General features: G+C 42.7%; 2 protein-coding genes across 2 annotated transcripts; one reads left to right on the top strand and one right to left on the bottom strand.

The window, feature by feature from the left end:
• Nucleotides 1-6,703: 6,703 nt before the first annotated feature.
• Nucleotides 6,704-11,580, top strand: PGRMC1 (progesterone receptor membrane component 1; the record flags this gene model as incomplete). Its single annotated transcript, XM_082004016.1, has 3 exons — nt 6,704-7,028; nt 9,174-9,329; nt 11,480-11,580. The coding sequence occupies exons 1-3, from the start codon at nt 6,707-6,709 to the stop codon at nt 11,578-11,580; spliced, it is 579 nt and encodes a 192-aa protein (XP_081860142.1). The 5' UTR covers nt 6,704-6,706.
• Nucleotides 11,581-17,914: 6,334 nt separating this feature from the next.
• Nucleotides 17,915-22,940, bottom strand: LOC309408364 (A-kinase anchor protein 17B-like; the record flags this gene model as incomplete). Its single annotated transcript, XM_082004175.1, is given in 7 exon segments — nt 17,915-17,969; nt 18,305-19,323; nt 20,605-20,819; nt 20,822-20,841; nt 22,559-22,573; nt 22,575-22,687; nt 22,908-22,940. Coding segments are annotated over 7 exon segments (1,470 nt in total).
• Between the last annotated feature and the right edge of the window lie 768 nt (nt 22,941-23,708).

Below are 23,708 nucleotides of genomic sequence, written 5' to 3'. Positions count from 1 at the left end.
GGGGGCGGCAACCGGGAGCCGGGCCAGGGCCCCGGCCGCGGCGGCCTCCGTACCCGCCTGCCCCGGCCCCGGGGCGGGCCCGCCTGCCCCGCCCGGTCTCGCCCCTCGGCTAGCGGGGCCGGGCCGGTGAGAGCGCCTCGGGTCGGGCTCTGCTAACCCTCGGTGCTTGCGCAGCTGATGGCGTGCGGGCAGCGGGCAGTCCTGTGGCCTAGCTCCCGAGACACAGCTGCGTGGGAAAACCCGACGCCCGGTGACCTACGCCGTCTGCACCCACTGCCGAGAGGGGCTGGGGCACGGCGCAGGGCATCGCAGAGAATCGGCGTAAGGTCTCTCCAGCTGCGGGATGACTTCGAGGGTCTGAAAGATTTTCCCACTGGCAACATTGCGTCGCTAGAACAGCTGGAGAGGCATCAGGCTGGGCGCTTCCTTAACGTGTCGAAGACTGGACTCCACCGAATCACTACTTAGCGCTCTAACTTTGTGTCAAACTGAGCACGACTGACCTGTCTTCAACGATTTAATAAAATCAGAAAACCGGAGATAAAAAGAACCATTTGTAGAACAGACAGAAATTTGACTTGCACCTGGAAGCGTATCATATCTAACTAGACACCCCGATGATTTTGGAAAAAAAACAAGTGATATTTTTTCCACATGTCCTCCTGCTGCGCTTTCTTCTGTTTACTTAGTCACCCCCATCCTGTCCGTGCTGCTTTGGATTTGGCCACCTAACTAAAGCAGACCAAAGAAAGGCAGTGAAAGCACTTTGTAATCAACCCGGGGTGTTAGAAGCAGATTTCAGCTAAATAAACTGAGATGAGAACCCATGCCCATCTTGTTGCATTTCTGCAACTAAAATATTGCAAGGTTACACCTCGAAAACTCCACCATCCTGGTTCATTGATACCTCCCTTCTTCTAACCTTTAAATCTATTAATGCTGAAGCCAGTTGTCAATTCACACTGAAACAGACTGATCTGCTCTGTAGCAGAACTAGCACTCCATCACGGCCGCAGAGAAATAACAGGCCCTACTTCAGGGATATAGCGACACGAGGGAAGGTGGCTCACACATTCCAAAATGCAAAGTGAATGTCTCCCATGTAAGTAAAAACTGGTCCTTGTGAAGAACACATGTACCTGCAATGGATACCATTTCCCTATCTGAAACGGACGGAGCAGAGGTAACCTACTCTAACAGTGCTACTGATTTGACTCAATCTGTGAATGCACCAAGTTTCCTTCATGTCATCCAGTTATTTTTGACACATAAAACCCTCCTGGCTCACCAGACCTGTAAGCAAATCCTAGGAGTTATTGTCAGGAAGTCAGGGATTTTATTTACTCTTTCAGTGTCAGTTAGTGTGCTTTCTAGGGATACTGAGACTGTTATATTGAAAAAATCACAAGCAGACCTGTTTTCTTTTTTCCTTGCCTCTTGAAGAAGTATCTACAGCTTGTCCAGATTGTTTTTGACATCTGCTGCCTTTCAAAAAAGGAGTCCATACTGAGAATTCACACCTAGATTTTCATCTATAGTTAAAGGACAAGACATCTCCAAAACTTCCTAGCGTAGTTGCTGCATATACTCACCAAGCAATCTCTCTTGTCACGATGACTGTCAGTCCAGTTCAGCATGACTGAATCAAAAACCATAGTCCTGGCAGCCTAAAAGACAAGTGAGCAGGGGGAAAGGTGAGGCTGGGGGCGGAGGGAAGATTTGAGTTGCAAGCTCACATCAGCATGTTTCTGAGGAAAGCAATTCTCCTGCATGAGCAGCCTCTGCCTTTCCAACCCCCATCTCTGACACATTTTCTAAAACTTGGTAAAAAAATCCCATCTGGAGCTGCTTTATGCTGCAGATGTTTACACATATGTCTCCAGGAATGATAGGATCTTCATAGCCTTCAGCATAATGTCATCTTCACATTGCAAAGTTCTTTCTGCTAGCACTTAGCTGGATGAAGAACATAGCTAGAAAGTCAGAAGACGAAACTGAAAACAAACAGGTATGTCACAGAGATGGAAATAAAAACAAAAAACCCCCAAACAAACAAAAAAGGAAGTCCAGCAGAAAGATGGTCTATGCTTTTGATCTGAGGACTAGAGGTAATTCAGGGCATTCCTAGGTCAGGTGCCTCTTCTGCACCCACTCTAACAACAGCTTAACACAACGCCTACTGCCACTGTTAGTAGTACATCTGACCTACTGGACCTCTGCAGTTTAGGGAAAGGTTTTGTTTTCTTGGCATATGTAGACACTAGTCAGCAAAAGAACAGTGAGATTACAGCTCCTCATCATTCCTTTCTTTTTCCTTGTTAGTAAGTTAAATTATTACCGGGGGCGGGGGGTGGAAATAAAGAGGGAGAAGTAATACCCGCATTGCACCAGCCATGAAAAACAGGCAGGTATGATGGAGCTTGCCTATGTAAATTTATCAGATGATCTCATATAATATGGTGGCTCTCTCTAGAGGGCTTGAATTGCTTGTGTCCCTGTAAGGCACATTTAATTTTGCTTTTTAGTTTCTTTACTTAGTTTCCCGAGAAGTCTACAGATTCCAAGAGGCCATTGGACCACAAGGGAAAATATTGTCTCTATGGCTGCTATTTGATACCACAAGCTGCTTGTAATGCAATCCTATGGTACTTTACTGAAGTCTCTCAAATTCTCAGGTGGGAGTTACAAATCAGACTTTAGGGTGGACAGTAAGGATCTAAATTGCCAGTGGTTTTATTCGTCACCAGTTCTCAGTAAGCTCAGAGACTAAGATATCTCATCTCTACTTCAGAAACCCTGGGTCCTTGCAAGTCAAATGAAAGCCAGCAGTAGTTCCAGCTCTGGGAATCTGCTCACAAGTAATGCAAATTAGGCATCAGTATCTTTGTAAACTTCTGAAAACTTTCTTGCACTCATATTTTGAATTAAAATTGTCAGTCACGTAAGTTAGAGAAAATCCTGTGGAGGGCCTCCAAAGGAACAATGAGAGAACGTGAGGACCAAAACGAGCTTGATAACAATGGTCCCCATGTACTCGGCCAAGGTAAAGCATATCATGGGGAACCTAGGCTAAGCACATTTTGTTTAGAAGCACTAAATATGCTCTAAAACATTCACTAAATCTACCAGACAAGTTCCAGGTGAAAACAGAGCAGTAAGAAGAATGCTGAGGTGTAGTAGGACTCATTTTGCTTCATCTCTAACAGATCTATGCTGGTTATCAAAAAAACAAGCAGGAATATTTTAAAACTGTTTGAACTACTCTAATTTGCAAGGATATGAAAGTTATCTGAGTTCCAATGTTTTCTTCAATTAATAAGAAGAGAGCATTATATTAGAACTGCTTTATCAACCCATCTCATACATGTTGTTAACAGAATGGTTTCAAGGAGGAAACTATTGTTGTCTACAGAACGGAGAGGAAAACCTGTGTGGGAGCATAGCTAATGCCTGTGGTATTTAACTGGAGCTGGGCCCAACCCTCTTCTGACTAGATCCTCAGTTCCGTTTTAAGGAATTGCCAAGTAAGCTTGCTAGCAAAAAATATATAACAAAGGGTTCATGAATTTCACAGAATCATCAAGGTTGGAAAAGACCTTTAAGAGCATCAAGTCCAACCATCAACCCAACACCACCATGTCCACTAAACCATGTCCCGAAGTGCCATGTCCACACGTTTTTTGAATACTTCCAGAGATGGCGACTCCACCACCTCCCTGGGCAGCCTGTTCCAATGCTGGACCACCCTCTTGGTGAAGAAACTTTTCCTAATATCCAATCTAAACCTCCCCTGGTGCAACTTGAGGCCATTTCCTCTCCTTCTATTGCTGGTTACTTGGGAGAAGAGACCAACACCCACCTCACTACAACCTCTTTTCAGGTAGTTGTAGAGAGCGATAAGGTCTCCCCTCAGCCTCCTCTTCTCCAGACTGAACAACCCCAGTTCCCTCAGCCGCTGCCCGTAAGACTTGTGCTCCAGACCAACTTCTTTGCCCTTCTCTGGACACGCTCCAGCACCTCAACATCCTTCGTGTAGTGAGGGGCCCAAAACTGAACACAGGATTCGAGGTGCGGCCTCACCAGTGCCGAGTACAGGGGCACAATCACTTCCCTACTCCTGCTGGCCACCCTATTTCTGAGACAGGCCATGACACTGTTGGCCTTCTTGGCCACCTGGGCACACTGCCGGCTCACATTCAGCCGGCTGTCAACCAGCACCCCCAGGTCCTTTTCTGCCAGGCAGCTCTCCAGCCACTCTTCCCCAAGCCTGTAGCATTGCATGGGGTTGTCTTGACCCAAGTGCAGGACCCAGCACTTGGCCTTATTAAACCTCACACAATTGACCTCAGCCCATCGATCCAGCCTGGCCCGATCCTTCTGTAGAGCCTTCCTACCCTCGAGCAGACCAACACTCCTGCTGAGCTTGGTGTCGCCTGTGAACTTACTGAGGGAGCACTCGATCCCCTCATCCAGATCATCAATAAAGTTATTAAACAAGACTGGCCCCAAAACATGAGCCCTGGGGAAATTCAGATAAGTCTGACTGATGTAGCATCATTTTATTTACACCCATTTCTTTCTAAATATCTGTTCTTATTTTTCTCTATGCATTTTGAGGCATATGAATATATTTTGAGATGCTGCAAGGTGAAAAAGAGCTTGAAGTCGGGCAACTGTAACTTGCAGTACCAGTGCTCATGTGGCAGATAACTTGAGATTCTATCAATGTTGGCAGTATTTCCTGGCCCTTCTTTATCTAAGAATGAACTGTTCTTGGATGGTTTCTCTAGGATACCAGGCATAAACAGAGCTTCTTTCTCCCTCCCTTCAGTGTCTGGTCCATGGTCAAATTCAGGGTCAGTGTTGTTTTGAAGTCTGGGTTTTTTTCTCTCTTGAATTAAATGTATTGTAAAAAAAAGAAAGAAAAATCTCGGTCCAAATTTCTTTTTTTTCTACATCTGTTCCTCTAACATGTAAATCAACACGATGAAGTATAATAGTGTCATGTCTACACTGAGCAGAATTAACTGCTATCTAGGTAATACAGCTCTTAGCTTAAATTACAGCTTAAATACAGCTCTTGGCTTAAAATTTTGGAGATTTATCTAGTATCCTAAATAGGGTAAAAACCCAGACCTACTTTATTACCAAATACAAATCTCAGTCATCAAACCAATAAAACAATGAGTTTTTGAAGTTACACAGCAGGTCAGTGTATACCATGAAAGGACAGATCAAGTTCCAAGTGCTGATCAATAAAACAAGAAGCTTCCCAAATCAGACAGCAGGTATAACCAAACACCCTACCCTACAAGAGCCAACATGTCAAAACACCTGAGTACTGAGAGGTCCTGAGTGTATCCCAAAAGGCAAAGTTCTTCATCAGGAACCCTGGTGGCCCACAGCATTAAAATTTTCCTGAGAATTAGAAAGTAACTGAAAGGCACTGCTTTCTATTTTATTTAACTAAATGTCTCAACAACAGGTTCAGTAAAAGCAGCCTTCATCCACTGAAGCAGGGATACGAACCATCTGCCAAGCAACAATGCAAGATCAAGGTTGGTACACTGCATCTCTTCTGCATGTGCACCCGAGTGAAATTACTTACTTGTGCAGAGGGAATGATGATATTCAGACTGGGCATTGGTTTGTGTTCTTTCTGAAGGATGGTGAGGACACAATTTGCAGAGACGACTACTCAGACCCAAAACATCACTTCTGCTTTCTCACACCTGATACCAAGGAGCAGATGACACAAGTAGTGCTTAGTTGTATTCAGGGCTCCAGTTGCTCCATGTGAACACCATATCGAGTAGATATATGAAGTTAGTAAGCTTTACTTCACCAAAATTTCCATTGAAGAGAAGCCTGAATAACGAAGCCCACGACTGGACACTTTTCTTTTTCATGTTATAATAGTACCTTGTGGTTGCTGCTTCTGTTGATTTTGAGGGCCAGGAGGTGTTTATCTGAACGGGAAAAAAAACAGAAGTCTGGTAATTTCCTTCCTTTTCTCCTAGTTTTGAGTTTGGCACGATCGCCAGTAAGCACTCCGAAAAGACACTCCGAAAAGACACTCCGAAGATGCGCCCTGGCGCAAGAGGAGCGGGCGCAGGGAAGGGACCGGCCGGCGCCCAGCAGGCCAGCGCGGCAGCTTTGACACGGGTCTAACGCAACTTCAAAGTTATTTTTGCCAAAATTTCTGTGAAACCGTGTGCCACGGAGCCGCCGCTGCACCGGCCTGGCCTCACCTGACCTCCTACCGCCTCAGCGGGGAACGGCGGCCGGCGGCGCTCTCCGCGGAGCCGTCCTCGCCTCAGCTGCGCGGCGTCCCCCGCCGGGCTGCGGGCTCTCGGGGCGGCCCTCGCCATCGCCTGGCTCACACTACCACCTACTGTCGGAGGCGGGTGAGGAGCCGACCGGCACCGAGCCCCCTCGGCCTGAGGGCGGCAGCCACGTCTTAGCCTCCAGCCGCGCCTCAGCCTCCTCCCGCCCTCAGCCCTGCCCGCTACTCAGCCCCTCCCTTCCTCTCGCCGCCGCCGGCCCCGCACGGCCAGGCCACCCCCTCAGCCCGCCCGCCCGTCGGCCGCGTCCGTCGGCCGCGTCCCGCCCCCTCAGCGCGCTGGGGCGGGCCGGCTCCTCCTCCCTGCTGCAGCCGCCGCATCGCGCCTCAGAGCCCGCCGGAGCCGGAGCGCAGCTGGGCGCGATGGCCGGCGAGGAGGTGGCGGTGGCCGGCGAGGAGGCGGCGGCGGCCGAGGGGGGCGGCCTGCTGCTGGAGATCGTGGGCTCCCCGCTCAACCTGAGCCTGCTGGGCCTCTGCCTCTTCCTACTCTACCAGATTCTGCGGGGCGAGCGGCCCGCGGCGCCGGCGGGCGAGGCGGACCCGCCGCCGCTGCCCAAGATGAAGCGCCGCGACTTCACGCTGGCGCAGCTGCGGCTCTACGACGGGGTGCGCGACCCCCGCATCCTCATGGCCATCAACGGCAAAGTCTTCGACGTGACCCGCGCCAGGAAGTTCTACGGGCCCGGTGAGGGCCGGGGCGGGCGGGAGGCGGCGGCGCGGCGAGACCGGGTCGGCGGGGCGGGCCCCGCCCCGGAACCCCCGGCTCTCTGCCCGGGATCCGGCCGGGGCCGCTTGGCCGGAGGAGTCACGGGGGCCCCGGCGGCTTGGCCGCCGCTCGGACCCCGCGGACAGGGCGGCCCGGCCTGCGCAGCCCCTGCTCGGGCACCGGGCGCGGGGAGGGTCAGATCTGGCCGCGCCCCGCCGCGGAGCCGGTGCTGGCGGGGGAAGTTGCTCCCTGCGGCGCGGGGATCAGCGTGCTCCGCGGTAAATGGCTAACCCGCCTCCTGGCCTGCGGGAGAAGCGCTCTGCTCCGCTGGCCGTGCGGTCTCGCCCCTGTTGACGATCCGACGATCCGGAAAGGGTTCGGCTTCGTCGGAGCCAGGGAGGGTGTGCGCAGCTCGCCTGGTGGTCAGCAGCGCCGGGAGACCTGCTTCCCCGGGGGAGGCGGCGGGCAGGATTACTGCGGTTGCCTGGGCTCCGGAGTCGGGCCTCGATGTTGTAAAAACTCCGGTTTGCCAAGCTGCGTGACTTCATTCTTCTCTTTATTTTCCCAGGGCAGGTTACACATACTGTAAGTACTGTAAGGGGTTGTGCCACTGTTGGGTTTGGGCGGCTTCATCGGCCTCGGGTGCCTTTGCCTGATGGCAGGCAGCAGAAGCAAAGTGTTCTCTCAGTGTTTACATTCCATTCTCAGCTTTTAGTGGACATCACTCTATTGCATAATATTGATACTAAATAGTTAGCAATTTAGATTAAACCAGCTTCCTATCAGGAGCGTAGGCAGTTCAAACATGCAAAGATTGAATAAGCTCTACAGAGGCTTATAGAGCAGCTAGGGAAGATGTGGGTGGGAGTATGTGCACCTAGATGTAGAGTTAATCACACCCATCAGGGCATGGATTTTTATTTTCAGCAGAGGCCTCCTGTTAAAAAGCCTCACGGAGGCTTGCTAATTTGTACCAGGATCTGTCTGGCATAACCACTCCTGAGCTGTCCCGGGCAGCTGGTAGCTGCAGTAGTGGGCTACTTAGAGTGCTACTTAGAGACAAGAACAGTGCAGGAGACACCACATATTTGGAAGCGTGATGAGATTATTACTTTTCATCCAAACATAGACTGGAGACTGTCGCTGAATGATGCTGGACTGTAACTTTGAATTTTGCAGCAGTTACGATGAGATGTACATCTGAGTTAGATGTGCAGTTTTGTTTATTTGTGCAAATTAAAAACCACTTGACTTAAGGACCATGCTTTGGATGCTACCTGCTTTGACAACAATAAAAGCTGCCCGTTGTATTTAATATGGTAATTGCTGAATGGTTCATCACAGTGTCTTGGCTAGTTTGGTTTTAATTTTAATGGAAAAGTAAGATTCTTTTGATGAATTTAGGAAAAAGCTCACTGGAAGATGTGGAAGATGGCATGGTCTCTACCGTAACCAGAGTTCACATCTAACTTCTTTAAGTTCCCTTAAGAAGGACTTTCAATGTCTAGTTGCAACATGTGATATCTCCATTTTTGGCTTGTCATGCAGACAAGTTAATCATGAATGAAGTTTAGCAAGAGTCTGTCCTGATAAGATATCTCTCTACTGTGAGTTGCATGTTTTGATCATTTGAGTTCATCTTGCATTTTGAAAGTTTTAATAGATGTTTCTTCCAATGTGGTAATTTCTAGTATCTCCATCACATTTTCTATCAAGTCATCTTTTCAGGTCTTTAAGTCAGGAGCATCTCTTAGAAAACTTTCATTTCACCTCAGATGTACAAATCCTTCCTCGGTTCCTCTTTCTGAAGATGTGCTTCCCAATTTGTATGCCTATTCTTACCCTGTTTGTATGTTCTATGTACCGTTGTGTCGTTCATTGTCCTGATGTTTCAGCAAACTCAGTATCTCTTCCCACGGTTTTGTTTCTTGTCCTCTTCCTCTTTTTTTCCTTTATTACCAAGTAGAATAAAACTTAAAAACATTTCATCAGTTTGAGGCACCTCTGACCCACAGGTCAGGGTAGGAACTCCTCATCTGTTTCAGTTTAGGAACTGTGATCCATGAAGATCATACACCATCCATTACCTCTGTAATAATGCTGCTTATATTTTTCATTTTGAAGACGGCCCGTATGGGATTTTTGCTGGAAGAGATGCATCCCGAGGTCTTGCCACTTTCTGCCTGGATAAGGAGGCTCTGAGGGATGACTATGATGACCTCTCTGATCTCAATGCTACACAGCAGGAGACCTTGAGGGACTGGGAGTCACAATTCACTTGTAAGCAATTTTAAACCTATTTACAAAGAAGTAGCTAACTAGTGTGTAGTAAGGGAAGCAATAGTTTAAAAGCTGTTACCAGCTGGAAGCATCAGTCTGGAAACTTACTTTGAGCTAATACCTCTGTTTACTAAGTATTACTGGAATTACTGTTACTCAAAAGAATTAAGGGAATTGTCAGGTTTTCCTTCTGCGTTCTCCCTCCCTCTGCTCCTTACAGAACCACAGGAGAGATGGAAGCACTCTGTCATAGGATAAGATCTGTAAAACCCAAAAAGTTGACAGGAATTGGAAATTAAGAGCCATGTTTTTGATACAGTTAAGACCCCATCTATAGAGACGACGAGATTTTAATGATCTGAAAAAATGAAGCTTATGTCCTGTTCAGCTTCTCAGAAATAAGAGTAACAATTGAATTATTACTTCTTGGGTAATAGTTTTGAGTTTGAAGAGTTTTGAAGACTGTTTAAACTCGTCCTTTTGCCCTTGAAGCCCTTGATACAACTTTTTTTACTCTGAATAAATTCATGGCCTTGCTGGTGGCTTTATCAGATTATGGACAACTGTATCCAGCTGACTTTCTCAGGTGGTGATCAGGAATGGGCAAAGGTCACCTCCACACTTGCAAGCAGCCTGGTCATTACTGTGCCAGTGATGGCCAGAGTGGCAAAGGAAAAAAGGCAACTTGCACACTTGAAATGTTCTAAAATTAACAGAAGGAAGTCACTTTCGTAGCTGTCTTGTTTTTCTATGCTTAGTATTAAAGGTTTAAAAAAGGCAATTCCAACTGTCTTGTGTCGTGTGCCTCAACTTGTTGCTTCCAACGACAGTTTTATGGAAATTGCTGTGTTGACTTTGTACCAAGGCATGCCCACTGGTATGATTTTTTTTTCTCCCATTGTGTTTGTTGTTGATGAAAAATAATTCCTCCATATTTCATGATGCCTTTTAGGCAAATGAACACCAAAAGGATTATTTCTACTCAGATAAGACAAAAAATAAATGTATCAGTTGTTTATATTGATGAATTTTTATATATATATATAGATAGATAGATGGAAAGTGTATATACAAAAAGCAGTATAGTGGAAATCAAATGGGTTTTGTTTTTAAATTTAGTGTTCAGTATTAAAAGATTTACTATCACTAGCTAGAATGGAGCTTTCTTCCACATATAATGTCATTAGACTGTCTCAGTCCTGACCTGATGTGCCCTTACTATTTCAGCGCTTTTCCTGCCTTAAGACTTAATCACGCCACACTGAATGGCTGTTTTCTGATGCTAACAAGTATGTTGCAGAAACCAGAACTATGCTACCAAATATCTGACCTAAACTGGTGTTTAAATCTGCCTTTTCAAGAGTCGGGCATCGGGACTGACAGTGACCTGCACTCTTTTTATTACTATGTTTCTAGTAAATTTGGCGATTAGTGGCTTTAAATTCTTACTAATTGTAACAACAATAGTCCAAAACACCTGTAGTCAGAGGCATCTTTTGTTTTGTTGAAGTTGACAGATGGGCAACATAGCATAGCTCTCAGTTCTTACACATGTATGATCTTAGCATTTTTACATGTTCAAAAAGAGATGTAAGATAAGGCAGAGGCTTAGATGCATAATGGGATCACAGAGCCGTCTTCATCTTGGGGAGAAAGGATCTCTCTTCTGTCCTATTGGATATTTTCAACATATATTACAAAAATAAAAACCCTTCAAAGTTGTGTACATGTACACATATGTATGTACATGCATGTATCATATGTAACATAAATATTCTAACAATGCCATTAGTTGAAAAACTAGCTTTGTCATTGGCAAGAGAAATAATCTAATCCAGGATTCTGTTTCTTTAGCTGGATGAGCCCCTCAGTTAGCATGTGTCTTTACATTCAGTCATCTTTTGGCGTGGGCAACAGGAGGAGAACTATAGTTACATTCACTTTGCATGTTTCTTACACTTACTACAACATTAATAGTAGTTCAGGTAGTTGATTTCAGCTTTTCTCCTTACCCCCAGTGTTTGGAAAAAGTTGCCGAAAGCTGTTCTATTATAATATAGGCATCTTGTTAATTTAGGAAACAGAGATAGGACTTGAAAAAGGTACATCTTCAGGGCAGAATAATGACTTGGATTCTTTTTTTTTCCCAGTTAAGTATCACCATGTTGGTAAGCTGCTGAAGGAAGGGGAGGAACCCACTGTATACTCTGATGAAGAAGAAAAAGATGCCCAGGATGCAAAGAAAGACTAGAGAGTGCAGTGAGGAACAGTCTATTTTTGAATCGTAAAGGATCATTTGTAACATTCCACTTCTGTTTTACAAGTTGCAACAGCAGCAATGCTTACAAAAGGTCCAGAATTAGCGTGAATTGTTTTTCAAAGGTTTCCCTCTCAAATTCAGTGGTAAACTGCTGAAGGTCTAAGATCTGTCTTCCTTTAAACCAGCATAATCTAAAGTGTGCATGAAAAATGTCTGTGCAAAAGTAAACTACAATTTTGGCAATAAAGGGCTATTACTGTTTTTCTTCTATCACCATTTAGTGCAGAGTAGGTTGAAATCCAGTTTTTCATTAACAACCTAGCACTGTGGACACAAGCACAAGAGTAACTTCACATATGCAACACAAATTCCACTAAATCTTGTTTTGTGTTAGCTTCTGCAGGATCTGGGCCTTGGATTGTAATTCCTTTAGAAAAGGGACTATATTTTATTTGTCCATGAAGCATCATACTAATTTGTGGTGCGATGTAATTCAATATTATGTAAGATAATTTGGCTTTTAAGGAGTTACATAGCGGCTTACAGATGAAACACTAACTTCTTTTAAAAAAATAAAAATTTTTGAGATGCTAAATCACTTTCAGATACTTAGAAAATCAATAAGGACTGATTAATACTTGATGTATTCAGTCATGCATAATTATGCATGGATTAATATTCTTTGTTTACTTTTAAAGCACATCTGAAGTGTTACAAAGGTTTAGATACTGAGTATAACCAGGCATCCCTAAAAACCAGGTACATCATGAAGTATGACTCGACTGGACTACCGTTCATTCACTTTTCCTCTTAGTAAAACTCTTCTGTGAACTTTAGCAAAATGATAGTAAATGGGGAAGATCAGCTGCCATTGATGCGTAGGCCTAAAAAAAGACTACTTGCTGGTATGGCATGATTAACAAGTGCTCTTGCACATGCAGCTTTAGCAGAAAAATGTTACTGGTGAACGTAACTTCTTAAGTTTCCTGTACAAAATAAAAAAAACATGGTGTAAGCCCTGTCTGTGTTGAGGCCTTTGTTGCTCTGGAACATTGCCATTAAAAGAAACTGCACAATCTCATGAACAACCAGCAAAGCTATAATCTGGGTGGCCTGACCTTTGAATTGCTTTTTACTTAGTTGCTCTTAACTCACATCTGTGCTTAATTACTAGGTTTGTTCTATGTAACCTAGTCTTCTACCAGAGGAGGCTTGGTAAATGGATTTGACCAAGGAATAAATGTAAATGTGCTCCTTCATCATCCAAAATACTTCTGCAAAACTTTCTCAGAAATTCCAGGGAGATAACTAATCATTTGCTGATCAGTTGTAAATGTGTTTCTCGTCCAGGTGATTCTGCTCGGGTGCCTCTCTGGTATAGTTCCCCCCGTTTAGTTTCTCCCGTTCAGTGGTCTGGCCGAATTGTTTCAATTTGGCAACACGACCAAAATGATGCACAAAGGCCTGAGCAGGAAGGTGTAAACTAAGCAAAATTGTTCGGAAGTAGAGTGCATTGCACAACAGCAGCTTTTCACAAACAAGTTGACACAAGATATTGAGGTGCCCGAGACCATCCGTGGTGAGAACAACTGACCTTCCCTCTCCTAACACTTTCATGGCATGTTGTTTTGGTTACACCGGGCCTTCAAATGAAGAGTGCGGTTGTTTGAGCCAGCTAGCTTCTGTAAAATGGTACTGTATGAACTACCTAATGAAGGTCTAGAGACAAATGTAAATCTTGTCGTGACCTTTGTGTTGCTATTTTATTTTTAGAGCATTTATACTTTTTGCAAGCTACTACTAATGGCTTACCTCAAATCAGAAATGTGCGTTTTTATTTAAGGCAGAAAATAAAATACTCTTGCATAATGGTGGTGGTTGTTTTTATTTACTGCAACTAAATGTGATACTTAATCCTCTCCCACTGTTTCAAGCTTTTACTGTCCTTCTCCAATGTTTTACATTATTGAACACATGTTCTAACTGAATGCCTGTAACTGCAGTTCTGTAGCATAATTTTAACAGAAAATTAAATAGAGAACATGAACATGTTGTATAATACGCTTTGCTATTGCCAAAAGAGAGTTAGGCATAAAAAGGCCCAAGCAATCGTTAACACTGAGCAAAAGCTGGAGCTTTGGAAGGCTGTCATGCAGTGGAACTAGGGTAAGCTGTAAGCCACCCTTCAGTGGACCCAAACATCTGACTCTTAAGTTAGTATACGGAACACTCCTTTAAATATTCATCTGTACATTGCAACATGATGCATCACAAAGAATAATAAAAAATAAGAACTACACAGAAAATTGGCAGTAACGCAAGACAAAGCTTAATGTTAATCATCCGTACCTCTCGGGAAGGAAGTATTACACTTTGGTAAGACCACTACTTTTTCAGAGAAAACAAAGAGAATTTATTGTGAAAGGGGAAGAAACAAGTCACAAAAGCAGTGGTTTTCTGAAGCAGCAGTCACGGATTTTATTTTTCTTTTAACATGCTGGAGAAAATGGATGGGTTTTAGCTTCTTTTTTACTGCAACATGATCCCTTCCTTCAACAGCAACTGGCTGCAATGACTAAGCAAAAAGAACTGTGCCAAGTAGCTTATCGGATTGTACATCAACCAAGTAGGACACGATGACCAAGTAAGAGCAGAGACTGTCAGCAATCTCCCTCATCTGAAGTGTCCAAAGACGCATTACTTGTGTGTGTCACAAAGGCATACTTGAGATCAAAACAAATCTAATTTCCAACTGGTTCTGGCATACTGTCTACTGCTTTGTAAAATTCAGATATTCTTTTATCTGGACTCTACCTGCTCTTAATCCATGCTGTTTCAGTTAAACAATTCAGTTCAGTAATGAGTGCTTATGTCAAGAGTTATGCAAGGGGTTTTACAAAAGGTGAGGCACTTCTATGCATTGCCTGAATCCCTGGATTAAGAAGAAAGGGCTTTATTCACAATTACTGTATTCTTGGATTTCAAGCAGATGGATTGATGTAATAATGCTCATTGTGTATTTCTGCTTTAAAAAAACAGCCTGTAGGATTTTGACTTCAGCATTCAGCACAAGGTACAACCAGCTGGCCATGTATTTCCACTAACAAAGCTTAGTTCAGACAGCTCTCCTGAGAAGACTTCTATTCTAACTACTCCATTAGGAGGCATTTTCCGTAGTTCTGTACAGAAAGTCAGGTTTGATTGCAAGATCTGCAATCTTGGGGCCCTACTTTGTATGTGTCAGAGCAAACAGTGTTTCCATAAGCCTCCCCCCCCATCTCTTGAAGTGCTGGCTGAGTTACAAGCACACATGCCAGGCTCAAACTGAAAGGTGTGAAATTATGCCAGAAATGTTACACATTTCTGTTGCTGAACTATATAAATGCTGACTTTAATGTACCTTTTCACCTATTAACTGTTCTAATTGTCTAAACATGCTGTAACTTTCATACTTGACATGTGACATTTACTCCTATAACTATTGAAATTTAATCTACAAAGCGATGTATCTTAAAAGTTTCAAAGCAAACCGTTATATGTAGCTTTAAAGATTAGCCTTCAGGATAATACTTAACAGGCCAGTGTATGAAAAGATGGGGCTCAAATTAAGCATGTCAATAGGAAAAGTAAGGAATTATTATTAAAACACCTGAAAACACGTTCTAAATAATGCCACCTGTAAACAAATAGGAAACACAAAAGTTCTGTTTCAGTATGAAGATTACAATGGTGTCTCACATTTTATTTACTAACAACGTTTTACACAGAATGAGATAGAGGATTTGCTTTATCAGTTTCAATCAATATAGGTTAACTCAAGAAGCAATTACAGAACTGGTGTATTTATTTGTTACTGAATATTGTGACATGTTGTTAAAACACTGGAAGTGTACACCGAAGGAAATCTTTAATTCCTGCTCCCCAGATTAACAAAAAGTACTTCCTCACCTGTAATGGAAAGGCCTGTCTCATGGGAAATGGGTACTTATGGGCACAGAACTGTCTATAGATTAACAGAGGGGGAAGTTGTGTTGTCTTTAATCTGCAAATATTGCGTAGAGAAAAAACACCCTTGGTATGTCATATCAGTGCAACTGAAACATTTTACACAGTCAACAAATACAACAGTTGATCTTCATTATAACTGTATAAAATACTAAAAAGGAGACTTAAGAGGGGCATAAATATTCTCCAAAATAGTCAGAAAATATTTCTGTCAAGAAAATAAGATCTTTTTAGGTAAAAACAATAGATTAACAGTACTTGGAGTAGCAACCATTTGCCATTCATGACCCTGAAAAGGCACTCAGCATCTGAACATGTGAACAGAGAAGACTGGTAAAACCTGGCTTGGAAGCCTGTAGGAATCGCCGGTATTGAATACTGAACACCTATGTACCATGAACAATTACAATTTTTTGTTATTACTATGTATTAGAGAAGAAGTTACAAACACGGGTAAGATTCTACGTAATGAAGGCAACATTATCACATTAACTTAGTTTATTGACATATAATAAATAAAGCATACTAAAATGAAAGCTGAAATAACCAGGGTATTGAACTTAGAGCTGGTCCTCTATATCTTGCTAAGGGACTTCATCCAAAAGCAATTGTGGCTGTCTTCTAAATATAGCCAGCTGAATAAATATGGATATAACTCAAGCTCCTAGACTGCATCTTCACATTTTTACCTACATGCAGCACAAGTCTGACAACATTTCACAATTCCTCTGCAAATTATTTGTAAGCAAACTCATACTAAATAGTTGCCTCACTACATGTGCCTTCAGTGTCTTGTGAACAAATTTTCAGCCGGGGACCGTCACCATGCTGACAAGCATTGCCCTTTCACTATCTAAAATTCAGAGCTTTGCTTAGACAATCGTTCAGATTCCTGGAAGCACTACATCTAGCACAAGTTCAGTGAAATCCTTCCTCAAAGACCAGCAAGTTTTCAGAAACACCTCTAGAACTGTGAATAGAAAATAAGCATTTTTCCAGTGTGGGTTTTAAATGCTTGGGGTTGGGGTTTGGTTTTTTTTCATATTTGGAAATCTGTTACTTCCCACCATTGAGTATAAATGTCCCCCACACCTTCCAGTCCCATCATTTTAACAATCTGATTGAGCAGGCACTTCATATGCTTGCTCTAGGATTTACATAGCTATGTTTTTTCCCCAATGACTTGTTATTACTAAATACTGTAACTTTGATTGAACTTACATTCAATCAGAATATAACACTCAGATCTCAATCTGTAATCTTTCAAATTCCTAGCAACTGATCCACGAAAGTTTATCTGGCCCTGGGGAAAGTTTTGGTCCTCTGTTATCCAAAAGGCAAACGCAGATTCTGGTTTTGTGGCTCGCTACACCAGTTAGATACTCTAACCGAAGGAACTACTTAAGCAAAAACAACCCCAGTATTTCATATACCTTTTAATGGTCAAAGGGCTTTCTTCTCCCACTTCTGTATAAAAATTTAAGAGCTATTATATAGTAGCTGTTCAGCATCCTCTTCTGAGCTCTGCTCCACAGAAAGTATCTGAGCAGGGGTTTGTCTGAATTATCTCAAAAGGAAACAGAGGGCATCCTCTGACATCTGCATCCATCTCCCTTTTCAACATTAATTTCCTCTCATCTCCTATAGATAAGTATATGAAAAAGTTACTTGAAATGAGTTTGTTGGGGCACAGGGCCCAACAAGGGGTATGGGGAGGTAGCTGTATGCTGAAAGCAAACTGTGAGAGGGCTGTGAGTAACAACAGCCAGCAACATAGCAATCCCATATGGAGAGGAGGTGACAACCTATACAGAAATTCACTAATGTCAGGCACTACTTCCCACCCAGAGGTACCACATATTGAGATGCCCAACAACGTTTTAGTTGTCTAAAGCACGTTGAGTTGTTAGCATGCATGTTATTAACAGAATAACCACCAATCTGCTAATGCCCATGACAGATACTTTGCTAGCCAATTAAATAGGCAAATACTACTCTTCAACTGCAGCTGCATGTAATGTTTCTGAGCTAAACTGAACAAACCTTTAACTGCAGGGAGGTCACACACTTTTTTTATGCCATGTTTATACTTTTAGAAACTTTTTAAAAAACACTTACCACTCATCACTGTAAGAACCATGGCAACTAACCTCACCTGCCAGAGACCTGTCAAATTCAGTCACCTTAGTTCTGGTGTTCCTCTTTCTCACCTGTCCTCTGGAGGGTCTCCTGAAGTGCTGAGCCATCACGAGGGGTGACATCTGGTGCTGCCACGGTGGTGTGAAGTGTCTTGAATTTCACTTTGTTGTGGAACATTTTCTTACATTTTCTTTGTATCTTTCTGAGTGACTCCAGCTGCATGCAACTGTCCATCTCTGAAAAGCCACATTCATCAGATAAAAGATTAGAAGAAAGCTTTTTTCGCTTTTTCTTTGTTTTGTGAGCATTTTTCTCCTCTTCCCTGGATTTTCTTTCACTTGCCTGTCCTTCATGTCTTAAGTTACTACTAGACCTCTTGCACGATTTTTTAAGCTTAGGTTCACACTGCCTTGCCGAGCCCTCATGGACGGAATTAGAACAGAAGCTACATTGGCTGCTTTCCTCCTCTTGACCTTCCAGAGTTACATTTTTAAGGTAAACCAGTAATTTTCTTTCCCCGGCTCTTGCAGGCAAGCACCCTTTATTACAATTTATATAAGTTTCTTCACACCTCCTTTCTGTTCTCTTCATTGAGTCACTACGTGCCTCTCTAAAGTACTTGGAATCACCGATCTCTTCCAACAAATCCTTTAATCTGCAAGCAGATCTACATGCCTCGTATGGTATGGTGCCTTCATTGCTACCATCTTCTAGTTTGAATTCCCTACCATGAGTAACAGCAGTGCAACCCAAAGAACGATTCAGTCCAGGATGTGGTAAGTTATCAACAATGAGCGAGTCATTCCTCTGCACTTGCAACTTTTTTGCAAACCTACCCCCATAGGTCTTGTTTTCTAACACTGCGTCTGTTGACTTAAGTTCCCCAACAGTGATCACCAGTCTGTAATTTTCATCACTACTACAATTTCTCTTGTTGAAGTTTTGTACAGGACTCACTTCTCTGAAGTGCTGACCATGTTTCTTACTCAAGCTGATGTCAAAATCACTATAACCATCAGACACCACTCTCTTCCACCAGGACTTGTTCGCAGTGTTTTTTGGCTCTAGGCAAACACGTGCATAGCCTGGTGTCTGATAGTAGTTTAATAAATAATGGATGAATTCATCAGTCTCATAAACCTTTTGCTTTTTGCAACCGTCTTCATCAGACACTGTCTGCGTGTGAACTACATTCAACGTTGAGTGGTCCCTTCCGTCGAGAGATTTGATGACCCTGCAGTCTTGCGTAACCGTAATCAGTAAAGATCCACAGCCAAAGGAGTTGTACACATCTCTGCCAGGCAGTCTGTCAGAACTTGGGGCTGTAGAGGAATCATTTAAAATCGTCCTGACTATATGACAAGTAGATGCATGGAATTTACTCACGTCTCCTTCCTCACTGCGTAAGCTACTACCTTTTTGGGTTAATGGGCACTTTAACTCTTCCTTATGTTTCAACTCTCTGTGGGTACAATAATGGGAGTTAATCAGCTCCTGATGTATGTCTTTTAATGCTGTTTCAGAAAAGGAATCGTCCTTCCTTACACCCAGTGAAGGATCCACTTTTTGACTTGCCAGCTGTGCAAAATCCTTCAAATAAAAAAAAAAAAATCAGGAAAACAATTACGTACATTTATTGAGCGCTATAAAGAGTGCTAAACTGCAGACTCATAAGCAAGCAGTTCCACAGTCCAAAGAATTATACAGGTGAGAGATAAGCTTGGCTTAGTTCAGAGCCCGGTCATACAATCTCACTATTCCTAAATTAGAACTACAGAGACATCATCTCAGAAAGCTGCATTCTCAATTAAGTAAGGACGTGGTCCTTTCAACCAATTCATCTATCTCACTGCAACTGCAAAAGAAAATATTTACTCTTTGTTTGATCACAGCATCACAACTAATGTTGCATGCAGCAGTAAAATTACTACACTTTTGTAGATGGAATATTTTATTTAGAATAAAATGCTTTGTTATATATTGTTTTAAATGGGTCCAAATACAACCAATCTAAAGCTGAGTGTTGAAACCAAGAAAACAGAAGTCTATTTAACACATCACCATCGTAATTAAGAAGGCCAATGTCAGTTCTAATGGGGCCCTAAAAGTCATGCAGAATGGCAAGGGTAGCCATTCAAGTCATTCAGCTCTTAGTAAATTACACTCCTTTAGAAATCTTTAACATTAAGGATTGGGGAAAACATACGCTCGTTAAAAGCTGCAAGCAAATTTTTACTTAGCAAATAGCAAAGCAAAACCATGTTAGCACCCCTGAGAAATTAAAACCCCTCTTTTCATTTAAAACTTTTCTTTTAGCCCAAAGCACTAAAATAAGCCTCCAAACATAAATCTGTGTGCAAAATACTCAAATTTTTATCATTCTTCTGCTTTCTCAAAACATTAGCTGAATCAAACTGAAATAAAACTGCTAGTTTAGTGTTGGCCACAAAAGAGAGGCTGTTAGAAATGCAACTGGCATAATCTGCATCAATGTAATTCTGTCACTTGCAGACCTGAGACCAAAACAAGCAGAGATGGCATCATTTGCATCCCCGCCCCGAAACTCCTTGCTTGCAACGCTGGATCAAGTCTAACAGAGCTGATACAGCCCGTCCAGCCCTATTTTTACTCAGTAATGACAAGGCCTTGAACAAGCATCAAAGGCAAAGTTTCTGGGTGGAAATGCACAACCTTTGCTCTCAGGGCAAGACTGAGAGCAGACTGTCACAAGACACAGACTTCAGGCCTTCTCAGTGTCCGGTCAGTCCCAAGGCATTCTTCTGAACAGCATCAAGACATCAAATGTCTAGTGAATTATTCAAGCGGTAATAAACACCCTTCAAAATTTAAAATGTTTTAAAGTAGTCTTACTTTCACACGGTTTAACAGCACTGTAAGCAGTCTGACAGACTCCACTCTTCTCTGAGCTAGCAGGGATTTCCTTTCTTCCCATTCAGGCATATTCTCTGGCCACTGCTGTTCTTCAGCTGGTACCTTCTGCTGCTTTTGGGGATGTTTCTCATCTCCATCTATCTGCCTCTCTTCTCTCCTCTCGAGCTTAGCTTTCTTTTTTCTCTCTTGAACTTCTTTTCATCACCACGTCTTTTTCTAGGTAATTATCAATATGGGACAATTTAGATGACACTTGTTTTAACATTTTGAGTCCTGGGGAAATGGATGCAAATCTTTGAAGTGCTAATAATAAGCAACCAGTTGCCAAGGATCCACATGTGGCTAACAAGACATCTTGTTTGTTAGAATAACATGTTTAAAAAAACATGGTACATAGATGACATGCATCCAACTGATGCACACCTTTAGAAAGTTCTTTTGTCTCTTCAAATGGTTTGTATTCTAGGGTTTTCTTTATAAGCACTGCCAAGACAACAGAGTCACATCATCCTTTGTCTCCAAGGACACAACTAGAGATTGATGATTTGAATCTAATTCTTAAATTAACAAATCTCCCCTACAGATTAGCATGAGAGTCCCATTTAAAAGATACTACAAGACTATTTCTGCTGTTCTAAAAATTAAAGTTGAAGCTGTGTGCTGGTTTTGGCTGGGATAGTTAATTTTCTTCATAGTAGCTGCTATGGGGCTACGTTTTGGATTTGTGCTGAAAACAGTGTTGATAATTCAGGGATTACTGCTGAGCAGTGCTTACAGAGTCAAGGCCTTTTCTGCTCCTTACCCCACGCCACCAGCAAGCAGGCTGGGGGTGCACAAGACTTTGGGAGGGGACACAGCTGGGATAGCTGACCCCAGCTGACCACAGGGATATTAGAGACCATGTGATGTCATGCTCAGCATATAAAGCTGGGGGAAGAATGAGGAAGGGGGGGATGTTAGAAGTGATGGCATTTGTCTTCCCAAGTAACCGTTAACATGTGATGGAGCCCTGCTTTCCTGGAGATGGCTGAACACCTGCCTACTGATAGGGAGTGGTGAATTAATTCCTTGTTTTACCTATTTAACTGTCTTTATCTCAAGGCATGAGTTTTCTCACTTTTACAACAAACTGTTCACACAAATATTTTAAAGAGTATTTGAATACGAAAGTATTAACAATGGAAGCATAGCAATGTTTCCAGAGACCTAGCATTAGAGTTGCTATGCTCTGCATTCTAAGTGTTCAGGGGTTTTTAAGATATGAAGGTGTGTAACATGATTAATTACTAGTGACAGTTAAGGATGCCATCCAAACACATTATCTACAGAATTAAAACTTCAATATACTACTATTACTCACATACAAAATTTAAGAACACTGACCAGAAGAGTAATGACAATGAAAAAATAACAAATAAAAAAGTGGTAGAGGGAAAGGCAGAAAAGTGTTCATCTCTAGCATTGGACCTTCCAGTCAACTGGGAGGCACCTAGAAATGTACGTCACATTAACTTCAGGCCATAGACATTAATTTGTGATGTTGCAGCATAGAACAGTACAAAAAACCCACATGCAGAATCTTAAGTAATCAAGCCTCAGAGCAATTTGAGAGCAACAGCTCTCTCATTTCACTCCAGACCCACAGAATCATAGAATAATCCAATCCAAAGGGACCTCAGGATGTCTCTAGTCCATCCTTTCTCATAATCCAGACCCCTCCATCTGATGCTTTACACACAGAATTATCATAATGCTTTTCTTTGTGACAGTAACACATACATTAAAAATTACATAGCACTGCTTCGAGTTCTCTGACTCCTGTTTCCTCAAAGCCTGGATTTTTACAGTAGCCATTCTTCCTGGATTTTACTTGGTATGAGGTAGTGTAACAAATCTCAAGAAAATGGGACATTTTCTAAAAATACACTCTCACCTTTCAACCCCCTCTCTTTTTTTTTTTCCCCCTTTTTCGAACGTTCTCCTGTTCTTGCAGCTTTAGTCTTTCCAGGATGCTCTTTCTTATGGCTCCTTCACTAAAATGTCTGGTTGTATCAAAAGTCACCTGTCACAGAAGAGGAAGAATCAGACTTAGCAGTCCAGTTTGCCGTGTATTTATACAAACACAGACAACCTGCTGAGCAAATGAGAGACCCCAGGTGACTACCAAACACAACTACACTTGTCAGAATGTGTCTCTCTACCTTGGCATTCTAGAACATCTCTTCTGAAGTTCACACTGGGTTGTCTGTAAAGCTCAAACACCCCACTCCCAAATGTCTCACATGCTGTGACATCAGGGGCTCACAATCTGACATCACACCTTTGGCCAACCCCGTTCCTGGCATGCTCTTCTGAAGACTCAAAGTTCAATATGGTCAGCAGAGCATTCCTAGCTGCAGGATTCATGCAGTTCTGCCAAAACGAGAGCTCACTAACTCCGAGAGCAACATCTTTTGGATCAAATACTTGCTTGCTTAAAAATTCATGAATTCTGTTGATGTGTGCTGCATATAATCAGCTTCAAATGCCCAGATGTGAGCACATTAAAAGAAAACACTCAAGCAAATTGCATCAAGGTCTATCTAGACTGAAGAAAAAAAAAAGTAATATGAAGTGTTATTTCCAGCATAGGGGTATATTTTAGGGTCACAGTTTAGAAACCATCTGCTGGGAAAAAAGTACCGAAACAGGGTACACCCTAATAAGTACTTAGAGAGGTAGGCTATTAGGCTGCTGAAATTAAGCTTACAGATCACAAGATTTCTTTTATAATGCCACGTTAAGCATAGCATTTAAATGGATTCATCTCCCAACATACTTAAGCAAAAAGGCACACAGAGAAAGGGTACCCTATACTAGCCAAGAGCCCCTAAATTAAGGCAGCTGCTGCACCTATTTCATGCTTAATAAGAAACGAGGTATCTTTCGAAGAGTCTCGCCAGGTCCTGAGATCATCTCCCAATTTCAGTGCCAACCACACTGAAAATATTTACAACTTTTATCTTACCCACACCAATTTTTTCAGGAAATGAAAGCAGTAAAATGCTGGGCTTTGATTAAAGGACTTAAGTTCAGATACATGA

Source organism: Phaethon aethereus (genome assembly GCF_964289735.1).
Source record: "Phaethon aethereus genome assembly, chromosome: 10".
In the NCBI taxonomy this organism is placed as follows: domain Eukaryota; kingdom Metazoa; phylum Chordata; class Aves; order Phaethontiformes; family Phaethontidae; genus Phaethon; species Phaethon aethereus.
This window is presented reverse-complemented; position numbering and strand designations above follow the sequence as displayed.